Source organism: Canis lupus, chromosome 10 (genome assembly GCF_048164855.1).
Source record: "Canis lupus baileyi chromosome 10, mCanLup2.hap1, whole genome shotgun sequence".
In the NCBI taxonomy this organism is placed as follows: Eukaryota; Metazoa; Chordata; class Mammalia; order Carnivora; family Canidae; genus Canis; species Canis lupus.
The window spans coordinates 18,612,153-18,637,851 of NC_132847.1; the positions used below are offsets into that span (position 1 = coordinate 18,612,153).

Below are 25,699 nucleotides of genomic sequence, written 5' to 3' on the forward strand. Positions count from 1 at the left end.
GTTAAATTCCTCTTTTCTAACTAGTTTGCTTCTCTTCTCACCCCTTACCACCTCCACTCCAATCAATTCTCAAAAGCCTTCAATTATTCCACTGTATATAATAAAATACATACACCTTATGTGGATTTCCAGAACTTCACAACAATAACCTCACTTACTTTTCCAGCCTCCCTTTTGCTTCTAGCCATATTCTAGAACACAAGTTTCCTGAAACTAGGGTCTACAGTATGAGCCAATGATATTCAGTGATGACTCCCACATTGGTATTCCTCCTACAGTGTTGAATCCATGCCTTTTCAAAGCTGATGCATGTGTGTATGTGTGTGTACATATATTGTTTTAGAAAAATCAAGCCAAGTGGAGGTAGTTCTACTAGCTTTCAACTCTCATAGACCTCTGACTTCAAAATTATATTAAATGAATTACTTACATGCAGTGAGTCAATGGGCACACTGATTCTAAAGCCAGTTAACATTCTCCATTTTCTAGACTTAATATTCCACATGAAATATTTGACCTAAAGTAAGATAGGAACTTTCATGCATTATAAAGAACAAACAACTATTATTCAAATATCATTACTCTAAGATGGGAGAGGAAGGCCAGACGGAGACATCCTACCTATTGAAGCAGATTGGCAGCACGGTGCTGGAGAAACCACTCACACTAGAGACCTTGATATCTAGGCACAGGGTCTCCACCACCTTAAAGTAGCTAAGGAGACAGTGTAGTGTGGCAGTAACAGAGCACGGGCTCCGTCTACTGGCTCTGCACCATTGTGTAAGTCCTTAACCTTTCTGAACCTCAATTTCTTGGTCTGCAAATCTGAGTAATTACACTTATCACACAGGGCTATTATAAGGATTATGTAACATACAGGTCCAGCAGAGGCACATCCGTCTCCTCCTCCTAATAATAATAAAAAATGTTTTATTGCACATTTACTAGAAAAAAACTGAGGCAGAGAGGAATCAGTAGCTTCCCCAAAGCCACACAGCTCTGAGATAATGGGAGTAATATAGATGCGCAGTACCTTATACATGGCATGTATTTCATAAATGGTAATGATTATTTTTACTCCCACTAACTCTGTTTTTTCTATTATGGCCATTGCTATTCTTCTACTAGTATATATGATGACAATACAGTATTCTGAAGGCAGGATCTACACCTCTCACATTCACTGTTGGATGGTGGCCCTAAGTTTAAGCTTTGCTCAATAATGAATGACCCAGACCATGATTGAGAAACACTGTTTCATCTTTCCAAACAAAGGAAAACATACACATATATTTGGCTTTACTTTAACTATACTTAAAACACAAAATTAAAGGTGTCAATTTCTTTTTTGTAAAAACTCTTTTCACTGGAATAAACAAGCTCTAAGTAAATAAGACATTGACTACATTCATGATTCATACCAAGGAAAGAAGCTTTAATTACTACATTCTGTCTCCGGAGGCAGATTTAAAAAAAAAAATCTTTCTTCTGCCATTGTGTCTCTAGCACTGGGCAAGAGCAATGTCTTGAGGAAGTCTTTCTTCATTTCCAAAATGACTCTGACAACATAAAACAAACCCAGATGGCTTCTGAAACTGAAGTCTTTGCAAAGAGCACCTGGTCTATCAATCCTTCAATAGTGGTGCCATTTATTTTAAACAACCTTTTCAGTCATTTTTCCCAATGATTTTATAATTGTTGCCATCTTCATACATGTTTGGGCTATTCTGTTATTATAAAGAAGCTCTGTATCATGGCTTCAAAAATCCAAGGCTTACCGATGCACCGAGAGCCATCTGTTGAGGTTACATATCCACGTGGACAAATGCAAAAATAGCTTCCCACGGTGTTGGAACACTCTCCAGTCTCACATATCCCAGGAATGACGTTGCACTCATCGATGTCTAATCAAGGGAAGGAGGAGAAGATGATTGAGAAAGGCCTCCATTAAACAGCTTGGACAAGGGATTTTTTTTTTTTTTAAGAGTATCAGAGCACTCATGGTTGATTAGGTCAGATCATATAACCCTGAATATACTCTTGTTTCAGACCCCAAAGAATTTCTCACACATATCTATGGGAACTGAGATGAAAGTAAACTCCCATGGCAGTAAAACAATGCCAACGAAAGCAAAACTCTATATCCTTCTCTCCCCCACCCCCAAGCACAATTTAAATTGAAAATAAGTAAAGATGTCAGTGTTTTCGTTTCCATTCTATATCAATTAGGGAATTATCCCTACTACAGCCTTTAAAAAAACACATACAGGAATTACACTTTAAAATGTGGAATAACTAAATATGTTTAAAAATTTATAGCTGATTTTCACGCTAATTATTTGACCAATGGAGGATAGCAAGTAATTTTTTCTTCTATCTGGCTTCAGGATATGTTTTTGTACTTCCATTTGAATATGGGTATATATGACATTCTGGGAATTAATTTTAAATCTAAAATAATACAGAAACATGGCAGAGGGCAAAGTTGGGAGGCTTTGGGAGGGGTCCAGTTTTCTTATTGTACTTCCCTGCACTTATCAGGTTCTGCTTACTCAAGGCCGGGACTAGTCTATTCCCTTGCACATTCAGAAAAGATCTGCTTTCTTCTAAACTTTCATTAACGCAGAAAACCTGGCCATGTATATAACCATTAACGTATTTTTTCTTCTAGTTCAGTAAGCAGAGGGAGAGGTGGAAAGTCAAACAAAACTACAATTAAGTTCACTGGGACCTATGTGCTAATGCATTTAAGAGGAAATGAGCAATTGTGAGCGAAATCCAGCCACAGATGCCTAGGAGTTGCCCATCTTCTTTAGGGCACAGAGCTACCAAAGACCATGAAATACAGAGAAGGATTTAAAAGTCATAAACATAGTGATTATAGAAAAGCAAACCTGAGCTTTTAAGTTTCTTTGAGTTTTTTTTTTAAGTTGGATAAATTTATTTTTTAATGTACCAATAAAGAAACAGGAAAAATTATATTCTTGTAAATACAAGGAAAGAAATTTTAAACCCCACAATTTAAAAAATGGTTGGTAATACTTATTCTTGAATTCCCCCATTGATCTAATCATTCTTTTTTCCTCCATTTATTCTGACAAGTTACTCCTGCCTACAAGCTGTGTCATGAAATAACTAGAAGCCTGTGCATCTTCTTGGAATGTTCGCATATAAAAAAGTTAAAAGATTCAGACATTCCCTGAAATAATATCTTCATTTGAGGCTTAGCAGTTAGCCACTGAAGGCACAGTGGTACAAATCAAAATTGACCAATTCCCTAAGAGAGATCAGAACTCTAACATGAGTTGACTGCATGAGAACCAAGTACATAATGTGGTGCAGTTACCATCAGATTTAATGCAACAAAATGAAATCATGTGTGCCAAATTTGGACCTACTACGTCTTGTGTTGCTATCTTCATGTGGTGCAACTTAACAAAATCAAACATGGATCCAGAACAGAAAGGAAACTAGAAGAGCTGTGCTTTAATCACCAAGTACACTGATCAGTCACTTGAGGATAAGGAAGACTATGAAAGAGAGGAGTACACAGTAGAGCAGCAAACTCTACACAGGTGAAACACCTTAAGCTGCTTTCTGATCTTCTACAGTCATACCAAAAGTCAAGGCACGTAAAGAGCTCAGGATTGATCTAAGTTCTTAAAAATTAGAAACCTTAGGTCCTTCATTTAAGCATTAACTCATTTCCAGGCATTTCCTTTCATCATAAAGCACATCTTTGTGCTCTACTTCCAAATACTCTCCCTGACAACAAAGAGTAGAAAAATGAAAGATGCTTAACATTTTTCTTCTTTAAGGAAAAAAAAATCTGGGACAGAGTAGAACACATGGAGCGCTATTAAGTTTGTGGTTTTTATATTAAATATTTTAGTGTGCAAAACTCCATGTTTCATAATTCTTAGAGTTAACTAGAAACCTTAGGAGGTTAGCTTCCAAGTAATTGTATGAAAAAAGGCTCCTACTAAAGTATTTAGGGATCCTACACGAACAATAGTAATGTATTTCATTTTTGCATAGGCTTTCACCTAAATTGGAAAAATTCACTTCTTTTTCTTTTTTTTTGGACGGATCAAAACACCCTGCATTTCAACGCAGTCATGCCCAACCAATATTTATCCATAACTTTAAATTTAAACTTAGCATTAAAATTTATAGTAGGAAGGATATGTGCTTTTAGCTCTTTTGTAATATTAGTTCTTCAAGATTTTATGTCACAATCAGATTTGAAAGTATATCTTTACAAATATAAAACATACACTGCCTGGCAAGATATACAGAAGTGTGTTTAAGAGTGATAAGTCTATTCATGGGAAAAGGCAAAGTCTTAAAGAAGGTTTAATTCATCCTCTGCATAACTAAAGTGTCTCTGGGGACAACCATCCCTTGACTTTTTAAAAAAAGTTTATTTATCAGGGGGCACTTCAGTGGCCCAGGTCATGACCATGGGGTCATGAAATCGAGCTTCAGGTCAGGCTCCATGCCAGCACAGACTCTGCTTGAGATTCTCTCTCTCTCTCTCTCTCTCTCTGCCACTCTCCCAACTTGAGCATACACACATGTGCACACATTCTCTCTCTCAAATAAAAATTAAAATCTTTAAAACTTTATCAGTTTGGTGACTTTGGTTGGCAAACAGCAGAAAAAGTGGTCTAAATGGACATAAACCAAAAAATGAATAGCATGCATATCTGAAGTCCATATGGCATGGACATCAGGGTTGGTTTAAGCCAATGTCTCTTTCTCAGTTTCTTTGAGATGCACTCAACTACGTCCTCCTCAGTGCTTTGATTTCATCCTTAGGCTGTCTTCCCTAATGGGGAAGTTCTAGGCTAGATCTTTGGAATATCTAGTGCAAGAGAGGCTTTCTCTTTCTGTGGCTGTCTCTTATAAAGGAGAATATTTTTTTCCCAGGAGCACACAGCAAACATTTTTTTTTTGTGCTAATGTTCTGAACTACATTCCTCTAACTAGGAGAATATGCTGGTTGGCAAAGTCCTGGAGTTCTGAACCAACAACTGTGGTTAAGTGGAATACAGTCAACTTTGGACTAATAAAGAAGAACAAAAACTAAAACAAGGGGCGCCCGAGTGGCTCAGTCAGTTATGTGTCTGCCTTCGGCTCAGGTCATGATCCCAGGGTCCTGGGATTGAGCTCTGCATGGAGCCTGTTTCTCCCTCTCCTGCTGTTCCTCTGGTTGTGTACTGTGTCAAGTAAATAAATAAAATCTCAAAAAACAAACAAAAAATAAAACCAAAAAACAGAATGGGTGAGTACATCTGAAAACAGAGCACACCTGAAGCATGGGAAATGTACCAGAATGGGTAGGATGTTGATAGAAGATGAGCTTAGATAGCTAGCCATATGCTGAATCCTGCAGAGTCCTCCCAAGGACTTTGGCTTTTATTCTGAGGTGATCAGTGGTGTCTCTGAAGGAGGTTAAACTGAACAAGAGCATTACATAGGCAAATCAATATTTTAGAAGGACAATTCTTATGGGTAATGTGGACAGATAATGAACAGCCTAGTGATCAATGATGAAAGCATGGAGTAGAGCTTTATGATGAGGAAGAGAACACATATTCATGAGATACGAAGAAGGGGAAATCAATAGGACTTTGCTACTAGATAATAATATCTTAGACTTCTAGTTTGATAAACAATGGAGATAATGGTAGTGCTATTAACTGAGGATGGGATATGGAGGGAAGAAGACATTTTAAGGTTAGGCTGGGTTTTAGACTTTTTGAACTTGAGATTTTTGAGAGAAGTGGTCAGCAATTTCAACTGAATATCTACAAATTTGAAACTGAATAAATACATGAGCCATAAAGACATACATTTGTAAATTATGTATGAACCCAGAGGATTGTGTTTGAAGTTGTGGCAATAAATGAGATGTCCAAAGGAGACACATAAATTAAGAGAACAGAAGTTAAGGAGGGCACTTCTGAAAACCACCACCATTTAAGAGAAGTCAAAAGAAGAGAAGGCCATTATGGGAGACCCAGGAAGGAAAAATGAGGGCAAGAAGAGGAAGAGTATGAGGAATGAGGGCCAGCAAGGACACTGTCAAATGGAGAGTGTTGCTGAGTACAGCATGGAAGGGTAAAGAAAGAAGGGCTAGAAAGTGCTTGGTAATTTGAAGAAGTTGAGCACAGGGTTCTTTTTTTTTTGTTTTTTTCTAAAAGAAAATTAGATCTAAGCAAAACCATCTGACAAATTTGACTGCCAAACCACAGAACCTCATATTTGTCAACCAGCATTTACAACATTTACTGTAAATCTTACTCTAAGCAGAATATGTTGAATAATTTGGTAAGTAGTGCTAAGTGTGATCTCCGATATCATTGAATTCTAAGAACATGGCCCTAGAGATCCTGTCAATTCCAATATGGACGTCATACTATAAAGCAGTCCATGTAACAATTATGCTACAGAGAACTTAAAACAAGTAAAATAAGAAATTTTGTTTGAAAAAAGCATTCGTATTTTCTTTCTGTCAATGTCAAGGAACTATATGTATCTGGACTATTCTGTATAATTTTTCTTATTATAGGAAAAAAGGTATATTTCCACTTTACACTGAATTTCAGTTATTTAATATGCTATTTAAATTCACAACTAAATTTTAAACAGAGTAAGCTGCTACCTTTTTCAAGCATTTGAAATAAGGAGAACAAGCATTACTGAAATGGTAAAATAAGCTATAATGGAAAAATAATGTTTGCTTTCCCCTATTCAGATTTTGAATGCATGATGTGTATCAAGTGTACTCAAAATTCAGTCATATATTCATAAAGTTTTGTTGAAATATATATATTATATGGTAGTATAATTCATCTACTTACAGTGCAAATTTCAATGGTTTTTAGTATATTTACAGGGTTGTGCAGTCATTGCTACAACTTAATTTTAGAATATTTTCATCCCTTCAAAATATAACATTTCCAAGGTTATCAATGTTGCGGCATACACTAGTACTTCCTCCTTCTAATGGCTGAATAATATTACAGTGTATGGATATATCACATTTTATTCATTCATTTATTCATTCATCAGTTGATGGATATTCAAGTTATTTCCATTTTTTGGCTATTATGGAAAGAGCTGCTATGAACATTTGGGTACTAGTTTTATGTTTTCATCTCCCTTGGGTATACACCTAAAAGGGAAATTGCTCAGTCATAAGGTAACTCTATGTTTAATTTATTGAGGAACTGCTAAATTGTCTTCCAAAGCACCTATAGTGTTTTAAATTCCCACTAGCAACGTATGGAGATTCCAGTTTCTCCACATCCTTGCCAAAAGTCATTATTATCTTTTTTATTTTAATATTGTGAAGTGGTATCACACTGTAATTTGGGTTTGCATTTCCCTAATGACTACAGATGTTGAGCCCATTTTAATATGCTTACTGGCTTCTTATACTTCTTCAGAGAAATATCTAATTGCTTTGTTCAGTTTTTAGCAATATGAGAGAACTGAGTCGCAAAGGTTTTTTATATGTGTCCTATATCTGACACATAACTTGTATATGAATTTCCAATATGAACCTTAGAATAGACTGCTAATCTGTGGTGGTGGGGGGAAGCAAATCGGGATTGCAACAGGGATTGTGTTGCATCAATTTGGGAAATGTTATCATCCTAACAATATTAAGTATTACAATCTACAAACATGGAATATATTTCCATTTATTTAGAGCCTCTTTAATTTCTTTCAAAAGGGTTTTGGAGTTTTATTTTTTTTTAATTTTTTTTATTTTTTTTGGGGGGGGGGTTTGGAGTTTTAAATGTAAAATTCTTTCACTTCCCATGTTAAATGTATCCCTAGAATTTTATTCTTTTTGATACAATCATAAATGGAATCTTTTTCTTAGTTTCACTTTCAGAATGTTCACCACTAGTGTATGGCTATGCAACTGAGTTTTATATATTGTTATATTAAATCAAACAAGCCAGTTATGAAATACCATATATTTTATGATTCCATTTATAGGAGATGTCCAGAACAGGCAAACCTATAGAGACAGATGAGTCATTATTAGTTGTAGATCTTCTAGTTTTTTTTTTTTATTTTTATTTATTTATGATAGTCACAGAGAGAGAGAGAGAGAGAGAGAGGCAGAGACACAGGCAGAGGGAGAAGCAGGCTCCATGCACCAGGAGCCCGACGTGGGATTCGATCCCGGGTCTCCAGGATCGCGCCCTGGGCCAAAGGCAGGCGCTAAACCGCTGCGCCACCCAGGGATCCCAGATCTTCTAGTTTTATATAGGTTAGTTACTCCCTAAAGCTTAGAGGGAGGTAGGGAGAGTGATTACTGATGAGATGGAAGTACTTTTGAAGGGATGAAAATATTCATAAATTAAGTTGTAGCAATGACTGCACAACCCTGTGAATATACTAAAAACCACTGAAGTTTGCACTGTAAGTTTGCATAACATCAACCTGGCTGAACTCCTTTATTGGATCCAATAGTTTTTTATTTATTTATTGTCTTTTTTTCCCTTTTTATTTTTAATGGAAAAAATTGCAGCTCCCCTTTCTTTTTTTTTTTTTTGTATATTTTTTATTGGAGTTTGATTTGCCAACATATAGCATAACACCCAGTGCTCATCCTGTCAAGTGCCCCCTTCAGTGCCTGTCACCCAGCCACCCCAACCCCTCGCCCACCTCCCTTCCAACACCCCTTGTTCATTTCCCAGAGTTAGGTGTCTCTCATGCTCCAATAGTTTTTTTAGAGGACACTTCCTTCACTTCAATGGATAGCTTTTCACTTTATAGTTGACATCTTCTCCACCAAAGGTATGTCATCTGCACATTGATAGTTTTCCTTTCTCTTTTCTAATCTGGATACTATTTATTTCCTTTTCTTACCTAACTGCTCCATTAGTCAGAAGCATTCATTCTTTTGCCAGGACATATGTTAACCATAGTTTTTCATAACTGCCCTTGATCAAGTTAAGGATGTTTCTTTTGATTCCTAATTTGTTGATCATTTTTATCATGAAAAGGTGTCAGATTTTCTTAATGCATTTTTTTCATCTATTGAAATGACTATATGGCTTTTGTCTTTTATTATTCAAGTATTTGGATGGTGTATTACATCATTTGATTTTTCAAAGGCTGAACAACCCCACCTTGAATTCCTGGAATAAATATGTATGTGTATATAATTAGAATATATGATTATGATGTATAATCCTTTTTGTATGTAGTTGGACTCCATGTGCTAATAGTTTCTTGAGGATATTTACATCCGTATTCAATGAGGAATATTAATATTTATCTCTAATTTTTTTCTTATTTTCTTTGGGTTTAGTATCAGTGTGACACTCTCCTCAGAAAAAGAACTGGGAGACATTGCTACCTTCTCTATTTTGGGGAAGAGTTTAGGAAATATTGGGATTAATTCTTTCTTGAATGTTTTGTAGAATTTAGCACTGAAGTTATCTGGGTTTGGGATTTTCTTTCTTCTGGGAAATTTTTAAAAGTACTAATTGGATCTCTTTACAATTGCTAGAACATGTTACCACAATGTTAATATTAAATCTATTCAGATATTTCCATTTCTTCTAAAGATAGTTTTGGTAGTTTGTGTCTTTCAAGGGCTTACTCTTTTTATCTAAGTGGTCTACTTTATTGGCAAATAGTTGGCCATTATATTACTTTATGATCATTTTTGTAAGTCACTGGTGATGTGTTTTCTTTCACTTATGACTTGTAATTTGAGTTTTTTTTTTTGTTCAGTCTAAAGGATTGTCAACTTTGCTGACCTTTTCAATCAACTGCTTGTTTTGTTGACATCCTCTATTATTTTCTGAGCTCGATTTTCCTTATTTTCAGTCTGATTAGGTTATTGGTTTGTGATCTTTCTTTTTAGTAGAGGTGTTTTACAGCTAGAGATTTCTCTCTAAGAATGGCTTGAAATGCATCTCACAGTTTGCCTGTTCTTTTTTTTTTTTTCATTCATCTCAAATTATTTTCTGGTTTCCCTGTGAATCTTCTCTGCACCATTAGTTACTTAGTAATCTGCTGCTTAATTTTTACATACTTGTTAACCTTCCAAATTTCTTTCTGTTATTAATTTCATTTAATTCCATTGTGGTTGGAGAACATCCTTTGCATGACTTCAATCTTTCCAAATTTTATTAAGCCTTGTTTTATGGCCTAGCATATGATCTGTTGTGGAAAACATTTTGTGTAATTTCAAGAATAATATATATTCTGTTGTGTGGAGTGTTCTTCAGATGTGTGTCAGATCTAAATAGTTTATCATGTTGTTCACTATTCTAGTTCTTTGTTTATCTTCTGCCTCATTGCTATTTACTGTATCCATAACTGAAAGTGGGGTATTGAATTCTCCAGTATTGTTGATAAAGTGTATATTTCTCCCTTCAATTCTGTTAGTTTTGCTTCATGTATTTGGGAATCTGTTGTTAGGAGCATATACATTTTTATAATCATAACTCTGGTAGATTAAATCTTTTATCACTAGGAAATGTTCCTAGCAATTTTTTATTTAAAATCTATTTTGTCTGGTAATAAGTTAGCCATTCTAGCTAGCTGTTTGTGGTTTATATGATGCATCTTTTTTATTTTAATATTCAACCCATGTGTATATTTTATTTTAAAGTATGTCTTCTATAGACTGTGCAAGGTACTGATTGGTCAAATTTTGTACTTAAGGCCCCTTAGCCAGTTAGAGTTCTACTGCTTGCTGCCGGATGTGCATGTGGCATAGAGGATGCTATCACAGTTAAAAGAGTATATGGAGCTTTTTGCCCCATGTATAGCCAAGGAAGAGTAGTTTGTAAGTCCCCTCTCTGATCTCGCTTGAGGAGGTAGAGCTTTGGGCACGTATGTAATTGCACATGGGTAGGGACATCTGTGTTATAATTTTTAAGCCTGGCTTCCTAGGAGTCACTCCTTGGTCAGAGTAGCTTAAATTATTCAGTTTTTGGTCAGAGATTGATTTGAAGCCTTTTGTGTCAGTGAGGCCTCTGTCATGCACTGATAGGTCTGTGTGTTGCTTGAGAAATGCTTTCAAGTCCGACATTCTGCTCCTGAGTGCATGCAGCCTAGCACATACAACAACCTTCTCAAATCTCAGAGTTGAGTGGGATCCTAGGAGGGCTCTTCTGGACTCTCTCTAATTCTGTTAACTTTCTGGATGTGCTACTATTTTGCTTGAATCACTAGGCTACTCACCTCCTCTTAATTGTCTCCCTCCAAAATTTCTACTGTGTCTGATAGTGCCCTTAGGTATAGAGTTCTCCATTCCCTGTTCCAAATAAAATTGTCCTTTCAGGCAGAGCTAAGGCTTTCTCAGTTCTCATGATCTGCCTGTTCCCTGGGTACTTCAGAGACGCCGGTGAAAGAACTCACTTTTCCTGCAGTGATACATCTGCTCTACCAGCAGGAACTGGGGAAGGAGACTGGCAGCTCCTGTATTCTCAGTATATCCCTCCCTGAATGGAACCTCTGTTCTTTGAACAAACTGGAGTTGGTGCCATTGGACAATCACCAGTGGTACAACCTGGGGTAAGCCTCCCACCTACCAGTGGAAGCTGGGTGTAGAAGGAAAAGCAGTTCACTCTGTTGTTCCCACCTAGATGAGAGCTTCTGAAAATGGAATGAGGGTAGGGAAAGGAGATGAGAAATACCAGGAGCCTGGCTCTCTATGAATTTATAATCTATTAAGTAGTGTAGTATTATAATCTAGTATAGTAGTATAATTAAGTAAATGTAAAACAAGGCACAATATGATGGATTCCACTAGAGAAGGTCAACAATATACTATCTCAATTCAATTATGAGAACAAGGAAAAGCTCCTGGAGGACACAGTAATAAGGAACAGTAATAAGGAACCCTAAGGCATGGAACAGAACTTCAACATGGAGAGAAGATGACAGGAGTTCTTTCAGACAGAGGAAACACTATAAGCTAAAGTACAGAGGTGAACAATTAAAAGGTATGGATGAGGAATGAACAGTTTCCCATGAGCTGAGAGTATTTATAAGGGAGTAGAAGAAAATACAACTGGAAAGTCAGAATGTCATTTTTAGGAATCTGTCCTTATTTTGAAGCAATGAGGAGAACCTAAATCACTAAGCAGGGAAAGAGTAAGAATTTTACTTTTGATGGGAATTAAAGAATACACTCATCATGATGACTACTGAACAATGTATATGTTGAATCATATATTGTATGTCTGAAACTAATGTAACACTGTATGTTAACCATACTGGAATTAAAATAAAAAACTTAATACAAATAACTTTACTTTTGGTAAATGTGCCTACCAGTGTTGATAAAGAAGAACAGGGCTAAGGTAAGAACAAGGCAGGGATAATATGGTCAAAGCTCCAGTGAATGATGGGGGACTAGGAAAGGAAACAATGAATGGAAAAAGCATCCTGAAAGTAAAACCAAGAATAAGAGAAAGGGAGGGTAAAATTTCATTACTGAATATTAAAAAATTGATAAAACCAAGGAAGTATATATATATATATATTTTTTTTTTAAAGATTTTATTTATTCATGAGGGACAGAGAAAGAGAGGCAGAGACATAGGCAGAGGGATAACAGGCTCCACAGGGAGCCTGTTGTGGGACTTGATCCCGGGATCACTACCTAAGCCAAAGGCAGACCCTCAACTGCTGAGCCACCCAGGTGTGCCCAAGGAAGTATATTTTTGGGAAACTTGATGGTTTTATTAACATTTTGAGCTAAGTATCTAGAAAATGGCTGAAAATCCAGGGTAGATTTCTATAAAGGGATCAGCAGCTATGGATAAAGATAGTTGAAACCAAAACCATCTGTGCAAATAAAATCAGTTAAGCAGAGAATATAAAGAGAAAAGAACAAAAGAGAGGATGGTAACAACACTTTCAAAGGGGATATATTCATTTGAAAGAAGAGAGATAGCAAGCGAAGATAAAAAAGAAAAGAAAGCTCACCAGGATTACTGAAAAGGTATTTAAATTTTATTTTATTTTGAAAAGTGATTTAAATTTTTAAAAAATATGTATGTATGTATTTAACAGAGGGAGGGAGGAGGAGAGAGAGAGAGAGAGAGAAAAGAACAGAACAGAACACAGGAGGGGCAGAGGGAGAGAATCATGAAGCAGACTCTAGGCTGAGTTCCAAGCCCAAAGCAGGGCTCAATCTCATGACCCTGACATCATGACCTGAGCCAAAACCAAGATTCGGACACTCAACCAAGTGTACCACACAAGAGCCCCTGACTTAAATTTCAAAGAAGTCCAATGTAACAGGCAAAGTAATGGCTCACCAATGATGTCAGAGTCCTAATCCTGGGAACCCATGACTATGTGAGTTCATATGACAAAGGGGATTCAAGATTGCAAATAACTCAAATTGAGATGGGGAGATAATCCTGTATTATCTAATCCTAGGTTCAATGTGATAAAGAATCCTTGTAAGTGGAAGATGAGGCAACAGTGTCAGGTTTGAAGAAAGATTTGAAGATGCTATATTGCTAGCTTCAAAGATGGAAGGGGGCCGCAAGCCAGGAATAAGGAAGTTTCTAGGAGCTGGAAAAGTAAAATGAATTCTTCCCTAGACACTCCAGAAGGAATATGCTGTCCTGTCCACACCTTGATTTCAGCCTGGTGAGACCTATTTTGGACTTCATATTTCCAAAAATATAAAATAACAAATCTGTGCTTTAAGTCACTAAGTTTTTGTTAATATGTTATAGCACCAGAGGAAACTCAGACCTCATGGAATGATATTTAAGAAGAAACACGGTAACCAAGAATAGTAAATGCTATCAGGGAGTCATGAGAACAAAGGCAATTTTATAAAAGGATAAGAAATAATTGGTGGGGTAGAAGTTGAAATCACTGGTGTATATTAAGCTTTTAGGAAACCTTATAGCAAAGAAAGTCAGAAAGAAATAATATTGACAAGAAACTAAAGAGACAGAGGAAAGGAGTTTTGTTGTTAATGTGGTTTAGACATTGGAGTGCTGCTGTCCCAGCATTTCACTGCATCTTTATCTTTAGGGTAAATCCCCAGGAGCGCAATTGCTGGGTTGCAGGGCAGTTCTATTTTTAACTCTTTGAGGAACCCCCACACAGTTTTCCAGAATTGAATTCAACCAGGCTTGGAAATGTTTGAGTTGATCACTATTTTATTTTTTTAAATTTAAATTCAGTTAGCCAACCTATAGTACATACTTAGTTTCAGATGTAATGCTCAATATTTTATCAGTTGCGTATAATACCCAATGCTATCAAATCACAATTTTAAAGTATTTTAGTTCTCAATGTTTGTGGGAAATCAAATAAGAGGAGTGGGTTTTTTTTTAATTTTTATTTATTTATGATAGTCACACACACACACACAGAGGCAGAGACATAGGCAGAGGGAGAAGCAGGCTCCATGCACCGGGAGCCTGATGTGGGATTTGATCCCGGGTCTCCAGGATCGTGCTCTGGGCCAAAGGCAGGCGCTAAACCGCTGCGCCACCCAGGGATCCCAAGGAGTGGGTTTTAATAAAAGCAAGCCAACCAACTTAAAAAAAACATGTGGTTTAGGATGGCCTTGATTGTAGGTAAGGAGAATCAGGAATGAGAAGAGATACAAGCTAGAAACTGAGCTAATTAACAGTAAGAGTTAGAAGTCTAGAAAGATCACAGAAGGAAGTATAGAGCCAGAACATTTTGCTCTTGAAAAATGCAAAGACACTTCATCAAAGGCAGTGAAAATGGAAAACAAGGATGCAATAAGATAATCTGAAGTTGAATAAGTTCACATCAAATAGCTTCAGTCTTTTAGGTAAAATAAAATAGAGCACATGTCACAAAAACTTTAATGTGCACACAAAACATCACCTGGACAGCTTACTAAACATGCAGATTGTGATTTCTCGTCAAGATGTTCTCTGGGGCACCTGAGTGGCTCAGTCAGTTAAACATGTGCCTTCAGCTCAGGTCATGATCTCAGGGTCCTGGAATCAAGCCCCATATCTGGTTCCCTGCTCAGGGGAGAGCTTCTCCCTCTACCCATCCCTCATTCATATTCTCTCTCTCTCTCTCTCAAATAAATGAATAAACTCTTAAAAAAAATGCTCTAGCACTCCCCCCTTCTATTCCAAACACATAACCATGATAGATGACATATAAAAAGAAAAAAATAAAGAAGACCCAGCTGTTTCCAAAACACAAGATAAACGTTTTCTTGGACCACAAATAGAATTGCAAAGCAATGAGTGGAGCTGAAACCAGGGATTTGCTGGACTCCTTCCCCAGCTCGTGGTGGTAGCCAAGAGAGCACAATGATACTGATGACAATGTGGTGTGATAAACACTAAAGCATGAGCAGTGCAGGGTGAAAGGGAAACATAGAAGAGAAATGGGTCAGAAAAGACTTCCCCTGGACAGTCACACGAAAACACATCAGATAAAGAGGACCACATCAGGCTATGAAGATGAAAATGGAATACTCTTTTCTAGGCAGAGGGAAGAGCACACACAAAGGTGAAGCAAGAGGGAGCATGATTTATTTGAGGAACTAAGTAAATGTTAATGGGTCTGAATCACAGAATATGTAGAAAGAAATGAAGCTAGAGAAGGAAGTAGAGGATGCTCATGTAGGAACTTCATAAAAAAATCAAGGGACTCAAACAGAGAAGTGACATGGCCAAACATGGTCTGGCAAGATCACTGTGCCTACAATGTGGAGAAAGGACTGCAGTGGGACAAGCAGGATGTAGGGAGATGCCAAAGAAAGCTCAGTAATCCAAAAGAGATGATAGGGATCAAGGCACAGAAGAGTGGATAAATTCCAAATACATTTGGGAAACACAATTCATTCAAATACCCTGGTAGTAAAAATGTGTCAGGGTGCACCTGGGTGGCTCAGCCAGTTAAGTGGCCTGACTTTTGGGTTCAGCTCAGGTCATGAGATCCAACTTCAGCTCTGTGTCAGGCTCTAGGGCCTAAGGGGACTTGGCTTGAGATTCTCTCCCTCTGCCCCTCCCCCACTGAGTATGCACATGCTCTCTCATCAATCAATCAATCAATCTTTAAAAAAATATATGTGTCAAGAAAGGGAGGAATCAAGATCTAGGAACCCTAGATTTAGGATTGTGACAAGGTATAGTGGAAGTGCTTGGTAAGGTACACAAAGGGTGGGTTTGGGGAGCTACAACTCTGCACGCTAAGGTTGAGGTAACTGTGGGGGAGGGTACAGGCTTACTAGATCAAAGGTAGGGAACACAGGAGACAGATTATAGGAGCTCCATTTGGAGGGAGGGGGCAGCTGCATGTAGATGATGTTTTGTATTTTATTAAAGACTTCATTTATTTATTCATGAGACACACAGAGAGGCAGACACACAGGCAATGGGAAAAGCAGGCTTCCTGTGGGGAGCTTGATGCGGGACTTGGTCCCAGGACCCTGGGATCATGGCTGAGCCAAAGGCAGATGTTCAACCACTGAGCCACAAAGGCGTCCCAGATGATGTTTTATCTGACCCGGAAAGTCAGGTAAGATAAGGAATAGGAAAACTCTACCTGGCGATCTTGATGAGATTAGCTTCACTTAACTAGAGACGATACTGCACAGATCACAGAGGGTTCCAGAATGAGGCAGAATACAGAAAGTAGGCATAACTGTAGATAATTCCCAGGTTTGATGTAAAGAAGAAGGAAAAGAGGGGGTAGGAGCTAGAGAGAAAGATGGAAAGGGAAAGATATTTTTAGGGTGACGGAAAACCCCACGATCCATTATAATAATAATAATAATAATATAATATAATAATCCATTGTACAGAGATGTTGGCTATCATGTATTGTCAATATTTTTTGTTATCTCATGGTTTTACCATAGTAGGATTATATATTCCTTCTTGGTCCTTTTTCTCTTGTTATTGATCTAAGGAAGTACATTTAAAATAGTCTCTGGGCACCAAAGGGAATTCTCAGTTAAGAGGCTTTTTTTTTTTTTTTTTTTTTTTTTTGTCTGTTTAGGCAGAATAATGGCATTTTTTTTTAAAGGCTACTTGTGTAGCCATGTAATGAATGGTTCCCTTTTGGCCTGAAATCAATACTGTATCTTTCTAAACACTAATTTGGAGTAACTCAAGCATGAAGTAATGGCAGCAAGAGGCAAGTCCATCACAGTGCTTTTTAACACTAAAACAGTTGGAAAGCTATTTCTATTTCAAAAGACATAAAAGTTACTGATAATATAGTCAAACAATATGAGCTTAAATTTTTTGTCTGCCTCCCAAAAAGGTTATTTCTTGAGAAGCATAGCCATTCAGTGGCTTTTCCTTTCCTCTTTTTTCAATTTACTCAGGGTAGAAACATTTTGTTACCCTTTTTCAGCCCAAAATGAGTAACACCAAATCGTTTATAAGTTCCAAAATCCTGAAGACTTAAAATAAGGATGCTGAGCTTCTGTAGGAGAATATTTTTAACAACTGAGTGGTGAGCTGTTAAAACTATGTCCTCTAGAAGCTTGCTTTCTTCCCATTCTTCTTGCCTTCCACAATTACCTTAAAAAATTTAAATATAGGGAAATTAAATTGAAAGCCTCCTTTAATGTTGGGTAAAACCTACAATTTCAACAACACAAAAGTCAGGAAATTCCGAAGTTAAATTTACTATAACCATTTGGACTTGGCAAAAATGCAAGAATTTAATATTTTCTGTTCCAATTTTTTTTTTGTTAAGCATCAGTATATTGAGATGTAATCATAAAACCCTCAGGATTTCAAAATGTATTTGGCTTAATGCAGTAAAAGCCTTAATTTAAGAAATCTTGATCTTTTATCAATACCCTAATGGTGCATCCAGTCGTTTATTTTGTATCTTCTGAATAAATGGCATTAAGAGAAAAAAGACATCTGTCCTACATTCCATGATAGAATTATAATATACTCATTAATCTCTGTGCTTTTCATACTTATTACTGCAGAGGAAAAAACTTTTCCCTTATTCCCTTCTACATTCTTTGGTTGGCCTACTAATTAACATAAGAGAGATGAATAGGAGAAAAACTAATTTCTTATGGTAAGGGAATCCACAGAAATATGAGACTCAAAGAAGTGACCAAAGCAGGCAGCTTTTTATACCTTTTAAACAAAGGAACATTATTTGTGAAGATTTGACAAAGGGGTTAGGGCTTGGAGTAGCAAAATAAAGAAGTGACCAAGTTTGTTTATACAGCTTCTTGGCCCTAAATTTTCTGTCTGGAGATAAGGATGCCTTTCACCCTTCAGGTGGGAAGGGAAATTTATTTCCTACTTTCCAAGGTATAAAAGAAGGTCAGAGTGTCCCTCTCGCATTGCCATTTCTTAAGTAATTTTAATTCAAAATAAACAATTTTAATTCAAAACAATATACCAAAGTGGTATTTTTGGGGGGTGGTCTTTCCTCAATCCCATCATTACTATAAAAAGAAATAAACCCAGGGCACCTGGGTGTCCCAGTCAGTTTCCCCCCAACTATGTTCTAGAACATAATCCATCTCAAAAGCATCAGCCTTTGGCTCAGGTCATGATCTCAGGGTCCTGGGATGGAGCTCCACATTGGGCTCCCTGTTGAGTGGGGAGCTGGCTTGTCCCTTTCCCTATCCCTCTGCCCCTCACCCTGCTTGTGATCTCTCTGTCTCTCAGATAAAACCTTAAAAAAAGAAACTCAATAAAAGTGGTATGAACATTACTAAGACACATACTATGTATAATTCTTATAAAGAAAGTTAATCTAGAATTGGTACAGTTGTAGTTTCTTGGATTTCGTTGATTTCCTTATTCACCTGACTGGTTATCTTCATAAACATTCAGTTTACATTCAATAAGTAACCACAAATATAGTGAACTATAGAGAGATACACACCCATTTATATATATATATATATATATATATATATATATACACACACACACACACACACATATACATATATGGCATATATATATATATATATATATATATATATATATATATAATGGGTGTGTAGGTATGGATGTGTGAGTCAGCCTGGAAGGTACACACAGTGATCTGCTCATGGATGCAATGGAGTTGCCTAAATTTAACAAGATATCCACTAGCATTCTCTCTGCATGAAGTAGCAAATGCAAAACGTCTGACTGGATTGGCTCACCAAAACTGTGACTGGGCCTCACTGGGGTCCCACTCTATCTGGGTGAATGCTGCAGAGACACACTCATATTACACACTTGAATGACTGCTTCATGGTATAGGATGGAACTGCTGCTTGTCCAGAGGAAGTTACCTGGGCAATTCTCAAAGATACCAGAATACCTTGGGGGTCCTTCACTGAGATTGTGAAAGACCTTCATGTTTCAATTCCCTTTTCCTCACATTACTCAGAGCACTTGTTTGATGATTTATGCAAAATCAACTATAAGTCATGAAGTTCTAAATGTTTTTAACAGTTTCATGTAAACTGAGAGAATATATAGCAGTGAGTATTTGAAATCACTAAGGTGCAAGCATAAAGCAACTTTATTATCTGCCAATGCCATTCTGCAGTTTCTTTTGACCCATTCTTTCTTAATCTTAGGAAATCTCTCAAACTTCCTAGGTTTTCCCATCCTTTTCAGATGAATAAAATGTCCACTCAAATCCAACAATCACATAGGTCTAATCTCTCATCCGATTGAAACTTCTTCCCCTCCCCAGCTTCAGCCTGTCTGAGGCTTATAAGCTTATAAGATGGAGAGAACATGGTTTTCATTTTTCTTCTCTCATCTAATTCCTACTTCCCTAACTAGTAACTAGCACTTTCAAGGTTGCAGGGGGGAGGAGAAAGGACATTTACTTGTAACAAAGATCTTAATGGTTGGTGCAAGTGTGATCTAATAGACTTCTTCTCAGTCTTCTCTCTGGTTCATTCTCATCTTTTGGACCTTTATTTTTTTTTAAGATTTATTTATTTTTATTTATGATAGACACACAGAGAGAGAGAGAGAGAGAGGCAGAGACACAGGAGGAGGGAGAGGCAGGCTGCATGGCTGGGAGCCCGACGCGGGACTTGATCCAAGGACTCCAGGATCACGCCCTGGGCCAAAGGCAGGTGCCAAACCGCTGAGCCACCCAGGGATCCCCCTCTCTTGGACTTTTAAATGTTGATGTATCTGAGGACTCAACCTTCAGACTTCTCCATCAAAATGCTCACTTCTTGATCTCATGTACTTTCATGCCTTTAAATATCAACTGTACGTTGAAGACTCCTAAATTTATCATGTCAGCCTTGTCCTTGCCCTTGAGCTTGACAAATGTCTACCAGAATGTCTAGCAGATGTCTCCAATTAACCACTTTAAAGCAGAGCTCCTGATAACTTTCCCCCCAACTATGTTCTAGAACATAATCCATCTCAGTTAATGGCAACTTCATCCTTTCTATCCTCGAAACCTCAGAATTACTTGATTCTTTTCTTATTTTACTCCATAAGTGATCTGTCAATAAAATCTGTTGGCTCAACCTGCAAAATCCATCTGGTATTCAACTCCTTCTCATCACTTTTACCAGTTAACCCCTGGTCCAGGCTACCATCACATCTCATTTAGACTATGGCAGTAGGCTCCTGATCGGTCTTTTCTGCTTTCACATTTGTTCCCTTATTATCTTTTTACCACTCAGCAGCCATAGTAAACCCTCCAAAATGAAGGCCAGAATCTATCACTCTTTTGCTCCACTAGGTAGTCTCCTCCTTGCCACCCTGTTCCAGTCACACTGGCCTCTGTAATGTCCTCTCCCCACCTAGGAGATCCCCCCGTTTCAAGGTGCTGCCTTGGCTGGTTCCTCTCAGAAATACTTCCCCCACAGCTACGGTTTGTCCTGTCATCTCCTTCACACTCCCATTAGCTTTTCATAGGCTCTCATCCTTCTTTGTTTTTCTGGTGGTTTTATCACACTTGACAGTGTAGATTACATCTTACTTGTTTATTGTCTGCCCCTTGTTTCTAAAGTAACTTGCATGAGAGCAAGGATTTTTATTTATTGGTTCACTACTCTATTCTCAGGGTATAGAAGTGTGCCAGGAACTCAATAAATATTTTTCTGAATGAACTCTGGCACTGCTACCCTCTGGACATGGCACCTACAAAGCCTAAGGATTTTACTGATATCTTGGGAAGCCTCCCAGCACTGAGGGTCTCCTCTTTCGCCATTGATCCTTGGGATACCTCCTCTTTCTGGCCACCAGCAACAGTCCCATCAGCCCCAGATTTCTGACAGTTTCTTCTCATGCTAGTGTCAACCACCCAACATGAGTCTATGTGGGCAAACACCATCGCGAGACCACATAAACCTTTTCATTTCTGTGAGGTCTTTGCCTGCCAGATGGGAAAATGTATCCTTTGCTTTTCAAACTCAGGAAATGCAGAACTGAGACTTTTCAGAGAAGAGTCAGCCTCCACTACTAATATTCCTCCCTCCAAAACTCTAGTTCACGGACAACACTTTTCAAAAAAGATCCTTACTGCTGTTCTCTTCAACCTCTTTAAGGATCTTCTCTTTTTACAGCCTGCAGATACAGGATGAGTCATTGAAGGCAGAAAAATCTCTCCTTCCTCTTCTCCCCCTTCTCCTCTCCCTTAGCTCACTCCTCTTGCTCACAAGTTATGCAAATGATAAAAACAGCAGTTACATACAGTATAGGAACATTCCTAAAAGAGCAACACAATGAAATTTGAATGACTCCTTCAAAGAGAAGAGTCTAGAATACTTTATATTCATGAGATCCACACACTTTTTTTTTTATAAGATTTTATTTATTTATTCATGAGACACACACACAGAGAGAGAGAGAGAGAGAGAGAGACAAAGACAGAGGCAGAGGGAGAGGGAGAAGCAGGCCCCATGCAGGGAGCCTGATGTGGGACTCGATCCGGGTCTCCAGGATCACATGCTGGGCCGAAGGCGGTGCTAAACTGCTAAGCCATCTGGGTTGCCCTACTTTCTTGATTACAGACAGAAATATTAGTATTCAATTAACTAGCCACTACAAATAGATTATATATATTAATACAAAAGAGATTTATATGAGATGTAACATTATACTCATGAATAAAGACCAAAAATCTTCCATCTTGAAGCTTCAAGGAAAATAAACGTACAGAAAATATTTTAAAATGTAAAATCAAATTTCACCTTAATGCCAGAATACTACACTTCCTGTTTTTTATTAGTTAATGATGAAAAATATTTTTTCTACCATGGTAAATTAAAGCAAAATATTCCATGTGGGAGGAAAAAGTATGATAATCTGATTTGTGAATAGCTGTATTCTATGAGTTTGTTAAGCTGAATTAATTTTCTAAGCCTACAATGAAATATTCACAATATGGTTTTACTAAAGTATTGGATGAGAATTATTTTTTTAACAAACTTCAAATGTTTTCTATTACAAAATATCTTAAAGGGCCTCAAATCTGTTGTACTTACAACCTAAGAGAACAGGAAAGTAACCTCTGATATTTTTTCTAAATATCATTGAGAGTGTTTTCTTATATGCTTTCATGTTAAACCAGAACCTATTTATGTCTAAGCATACAGCAGTAATTTTAGAGTTTGCTCATATTTTTATTTCTTTGAAAAGTATATTTTAAAAATAAGATACTGGCTACAACAGTATGCATATTCCTTCTCTTTTAAGTGCTGCACTGATTCATGTCCCACATAGTATAGAGATAGATGCATAAGAGTAGAACAACCTGGAATGATGTTAATCATGTTCAGAGAATTTTCTTTCTTCTAATTTCAGGAATTGTCTGGTTTCTAACTGCAGATTAGCTGATAGTTGACAAGATTTAAAAAAAAAAAAAGCACTTAAGGGTAAGAAGAATACGAGGTAATAACTAAAAAAGGTAGACCTACAAAGAAAGATAATAGAGTTATATTTATTTTGATCATGGTGGCCCCTTCCTTTTCCTTTGGAACTCTCTGACAAACACAATGGCAACTGTGAGTTCCTGCCTGGAGTACATTTATTTTTTTAAGTCAAATATCTCTCTGATGGTAATAATAATAATAAATCTTACAATGTCATTTCTCAAACTCTAGTCATTAAGGAGCCACATTTCTATACCTACTGCTATATCCTTTAATCACCTCTATTACTTTTTATTTAATACAGTTCTATGTATGTACTCATTTTAAAAAGTTAATATGAAAGGATTTTTTAGACTAGCAAAAATACTCTGTATAACACTATAATGATGTACACATGTCATTATAGGTTTGTGCAAACTCAAAAAATGCACAATACTAAAATGAATCCTATTGTAGGTTACGGACTTTGGGTAATAATAGTGTGTCAGTCAATGTATGTTCATCATTTATAACAAGTGTACCACTTTGGTGGGGGATGTTGATAGCAAGGGAAGCTATGCATGCACTGGGTCAGGGAGAATATGGGAAACCTATATACCTTCCTCTCAATTTTGTTATGAATCTGTCACTACTCTAAAAGGATAAAGTGTTTATAAAAAAATTTACTATGAACTTTGTTCTAATCAATAATATTTTCAGGAATAACATCCATAAACACAGTTTTGACACACTAATAATGTTTTTTCTTAAAATTTTTAAATATAACTATTAAAATAAAACTTCTTTGTCTATGATCCATCACCTAGTCAGTCACTTAGAAAGTAGCTGCAAAATTAGTAGGGTAGAGACTATTTGAAATTGGGTAAGAACAGTGATAATGAACAATAGGGCTTAGCAAACTACACCCACTGCCTATTTTTATTAGTAAAGTTTCATTAGAACACAGTCAAACTCATTTGCTTATGTATTTATTATTCATGGCTGTTTTTGCACCATGGTGGCTAAGCTGCATATTTGCAACAGAATGACTTCCATATATGAAAAGATTGATTATCTGGCCCTTTACAGAAAAAGTTTGTCAGCCCCTAATCTGGAAAAGTTCTGCATTTAGAGTACCTCACAAGTGTCCTGAGGAGTGGGCTTTAATTTAGAAAGATGAAACTGGAAAAATGAAAACACAGAAGAGGGAAGTTTATAAGAATCCAGGCTTACTTCGAGTAGCCTAGCCAGAAAAATCTTAAATAAGCAACCTAAACTAACCTAAAGGGGTTAGAAATGGAATAATAAATAAATCCCAAAGCTAGTAGAAAGAAGGGATTATAAGGATTAAAGCAAAAATAAATGAAAAAAAATTAGAAAAGATCAATGAAACTAAGAGCTGGCTCTTTGAAAGTATAAGCAAAATTGATACACCTTCAGCCACACTCATTAAAAAAAAAAAAAAAAAAACAGAGGACTCAAATGAATAAAATCAGAAATGAAGGAGGATAAATAACTGATACCACAGAAAAACAAAGGATTATAAGAGAATATTATGTATATGTATTATGTAATATAGTTAAGAGAATTATATGTCAAAAAATTGGACAACCCAGAAGAAATGGATAATTCCTAAAAATGTACAACCTTCCAAAATTGAAACAGGAAGAAACAGAAAATATCAATAGACTGATTACTAATAATAAAATTGAACCAGTAATCAAAACAGTCCCAACAAACCAAAATTCAGGACCATATAGCTTCACAGGTGACTTTTACCAATATTTAAAAAGAATTAATATCTATTTTCCTCAAACTATTCAAGAAATAGAAGAGAAAGGAAAACTTCCAAATTCATTCTATGAAGCCAGCATTACCCTGATACCAAGATCAGACAAAGACACTACAAAGAAAGAGAACTACCGGACAATATCTGTGACGAACAAACACAGATGTAAAAATCCTCATCAAAAAATTAGCAAACCAAATTCAATGATACATTAAAAAAATCATTTACCATGATCAAGTGGGATTTATTCCAGGGATGCAAGGATGGTTCAATATCTGAGAATCAATCAATGTGATACATCACATTAACAAGAGAAAGGATGAAAAACATATGATCATGTCAACAGATGGGGAAAAAAAGCATTTGACAAAATATAACCACCATTCATAATAAAAACTCTCAAGAAAGTGGGTTTAGAGTAACAAATTTCAGACTAAAGGGCATATATAAAAAAAACAAAAAACAAAACCAAGGCTAACATTATACTCAATGGTGAAAAACTGAAAACTCATCTTCTAAGATTAAAAACAAGGTAAAGATGTCCACTATCATCAGTTTTATTCAACATAGTACTGAAACTCCTAGCTGTAGCTATCAGACAAAAAAAGAAAAGGCATCTAAATTGATAAGGAAAAAGTAAAACTGTCACTATTTGCAGATGACATGATATTATACATAGAACACTCTAAGGTTTTAAACCAAAAAACTATTAGAATTAACAAACAAATTCACTAAAATTGCAGAATACCAAATTAATACATAGCAATCTGTTTCATTGCTATACCCTAATAATGAAGTAGCAGAAAGAGATAATGAGAAAAACAATCCCATTTACAATTACACCAAAAAGAATAAAATATGTAGGAGTAATTTAACCAAGGAGGTGAAAGGCCTATACTCTGAAAACTGTAAGTCACTGATCAACAAAACTGAAGATGACACAAATTAATGGAAAGATATAGCATGCTCATGGTTTGGATTAGTATCATTAAACTGTCCATACAGTTATTCTACAGGCTCAGTTATTCTAAGTATCAAGGGCATTTTCCCAGATATTTAACAAATAATTC

General features: G+C 36.6%; 1 protein-coding gene across 1 annotated transcript in view; it reads right to left on the bottom strand.

Annotated features, from left to right (window-relative positions):
• Positions 1–25,699, bottom strand: part of FBN2 (fibrillin 2) — a 240,438-nt gene that overhangs the window by 120,063 nt on the left and 94,676 nt on the right. Inside the window, exon 8 of the mRNA XM_072840875.1 lies at positions 1,779–1,904. Within this exon, the coding sequence (XP_072696976.1) occupies positions 1,779–1,904 (126 nt within the window). The remainder of the gene's footprint in view (positions 1–1,778; positions 1,905–25,699) is intronic.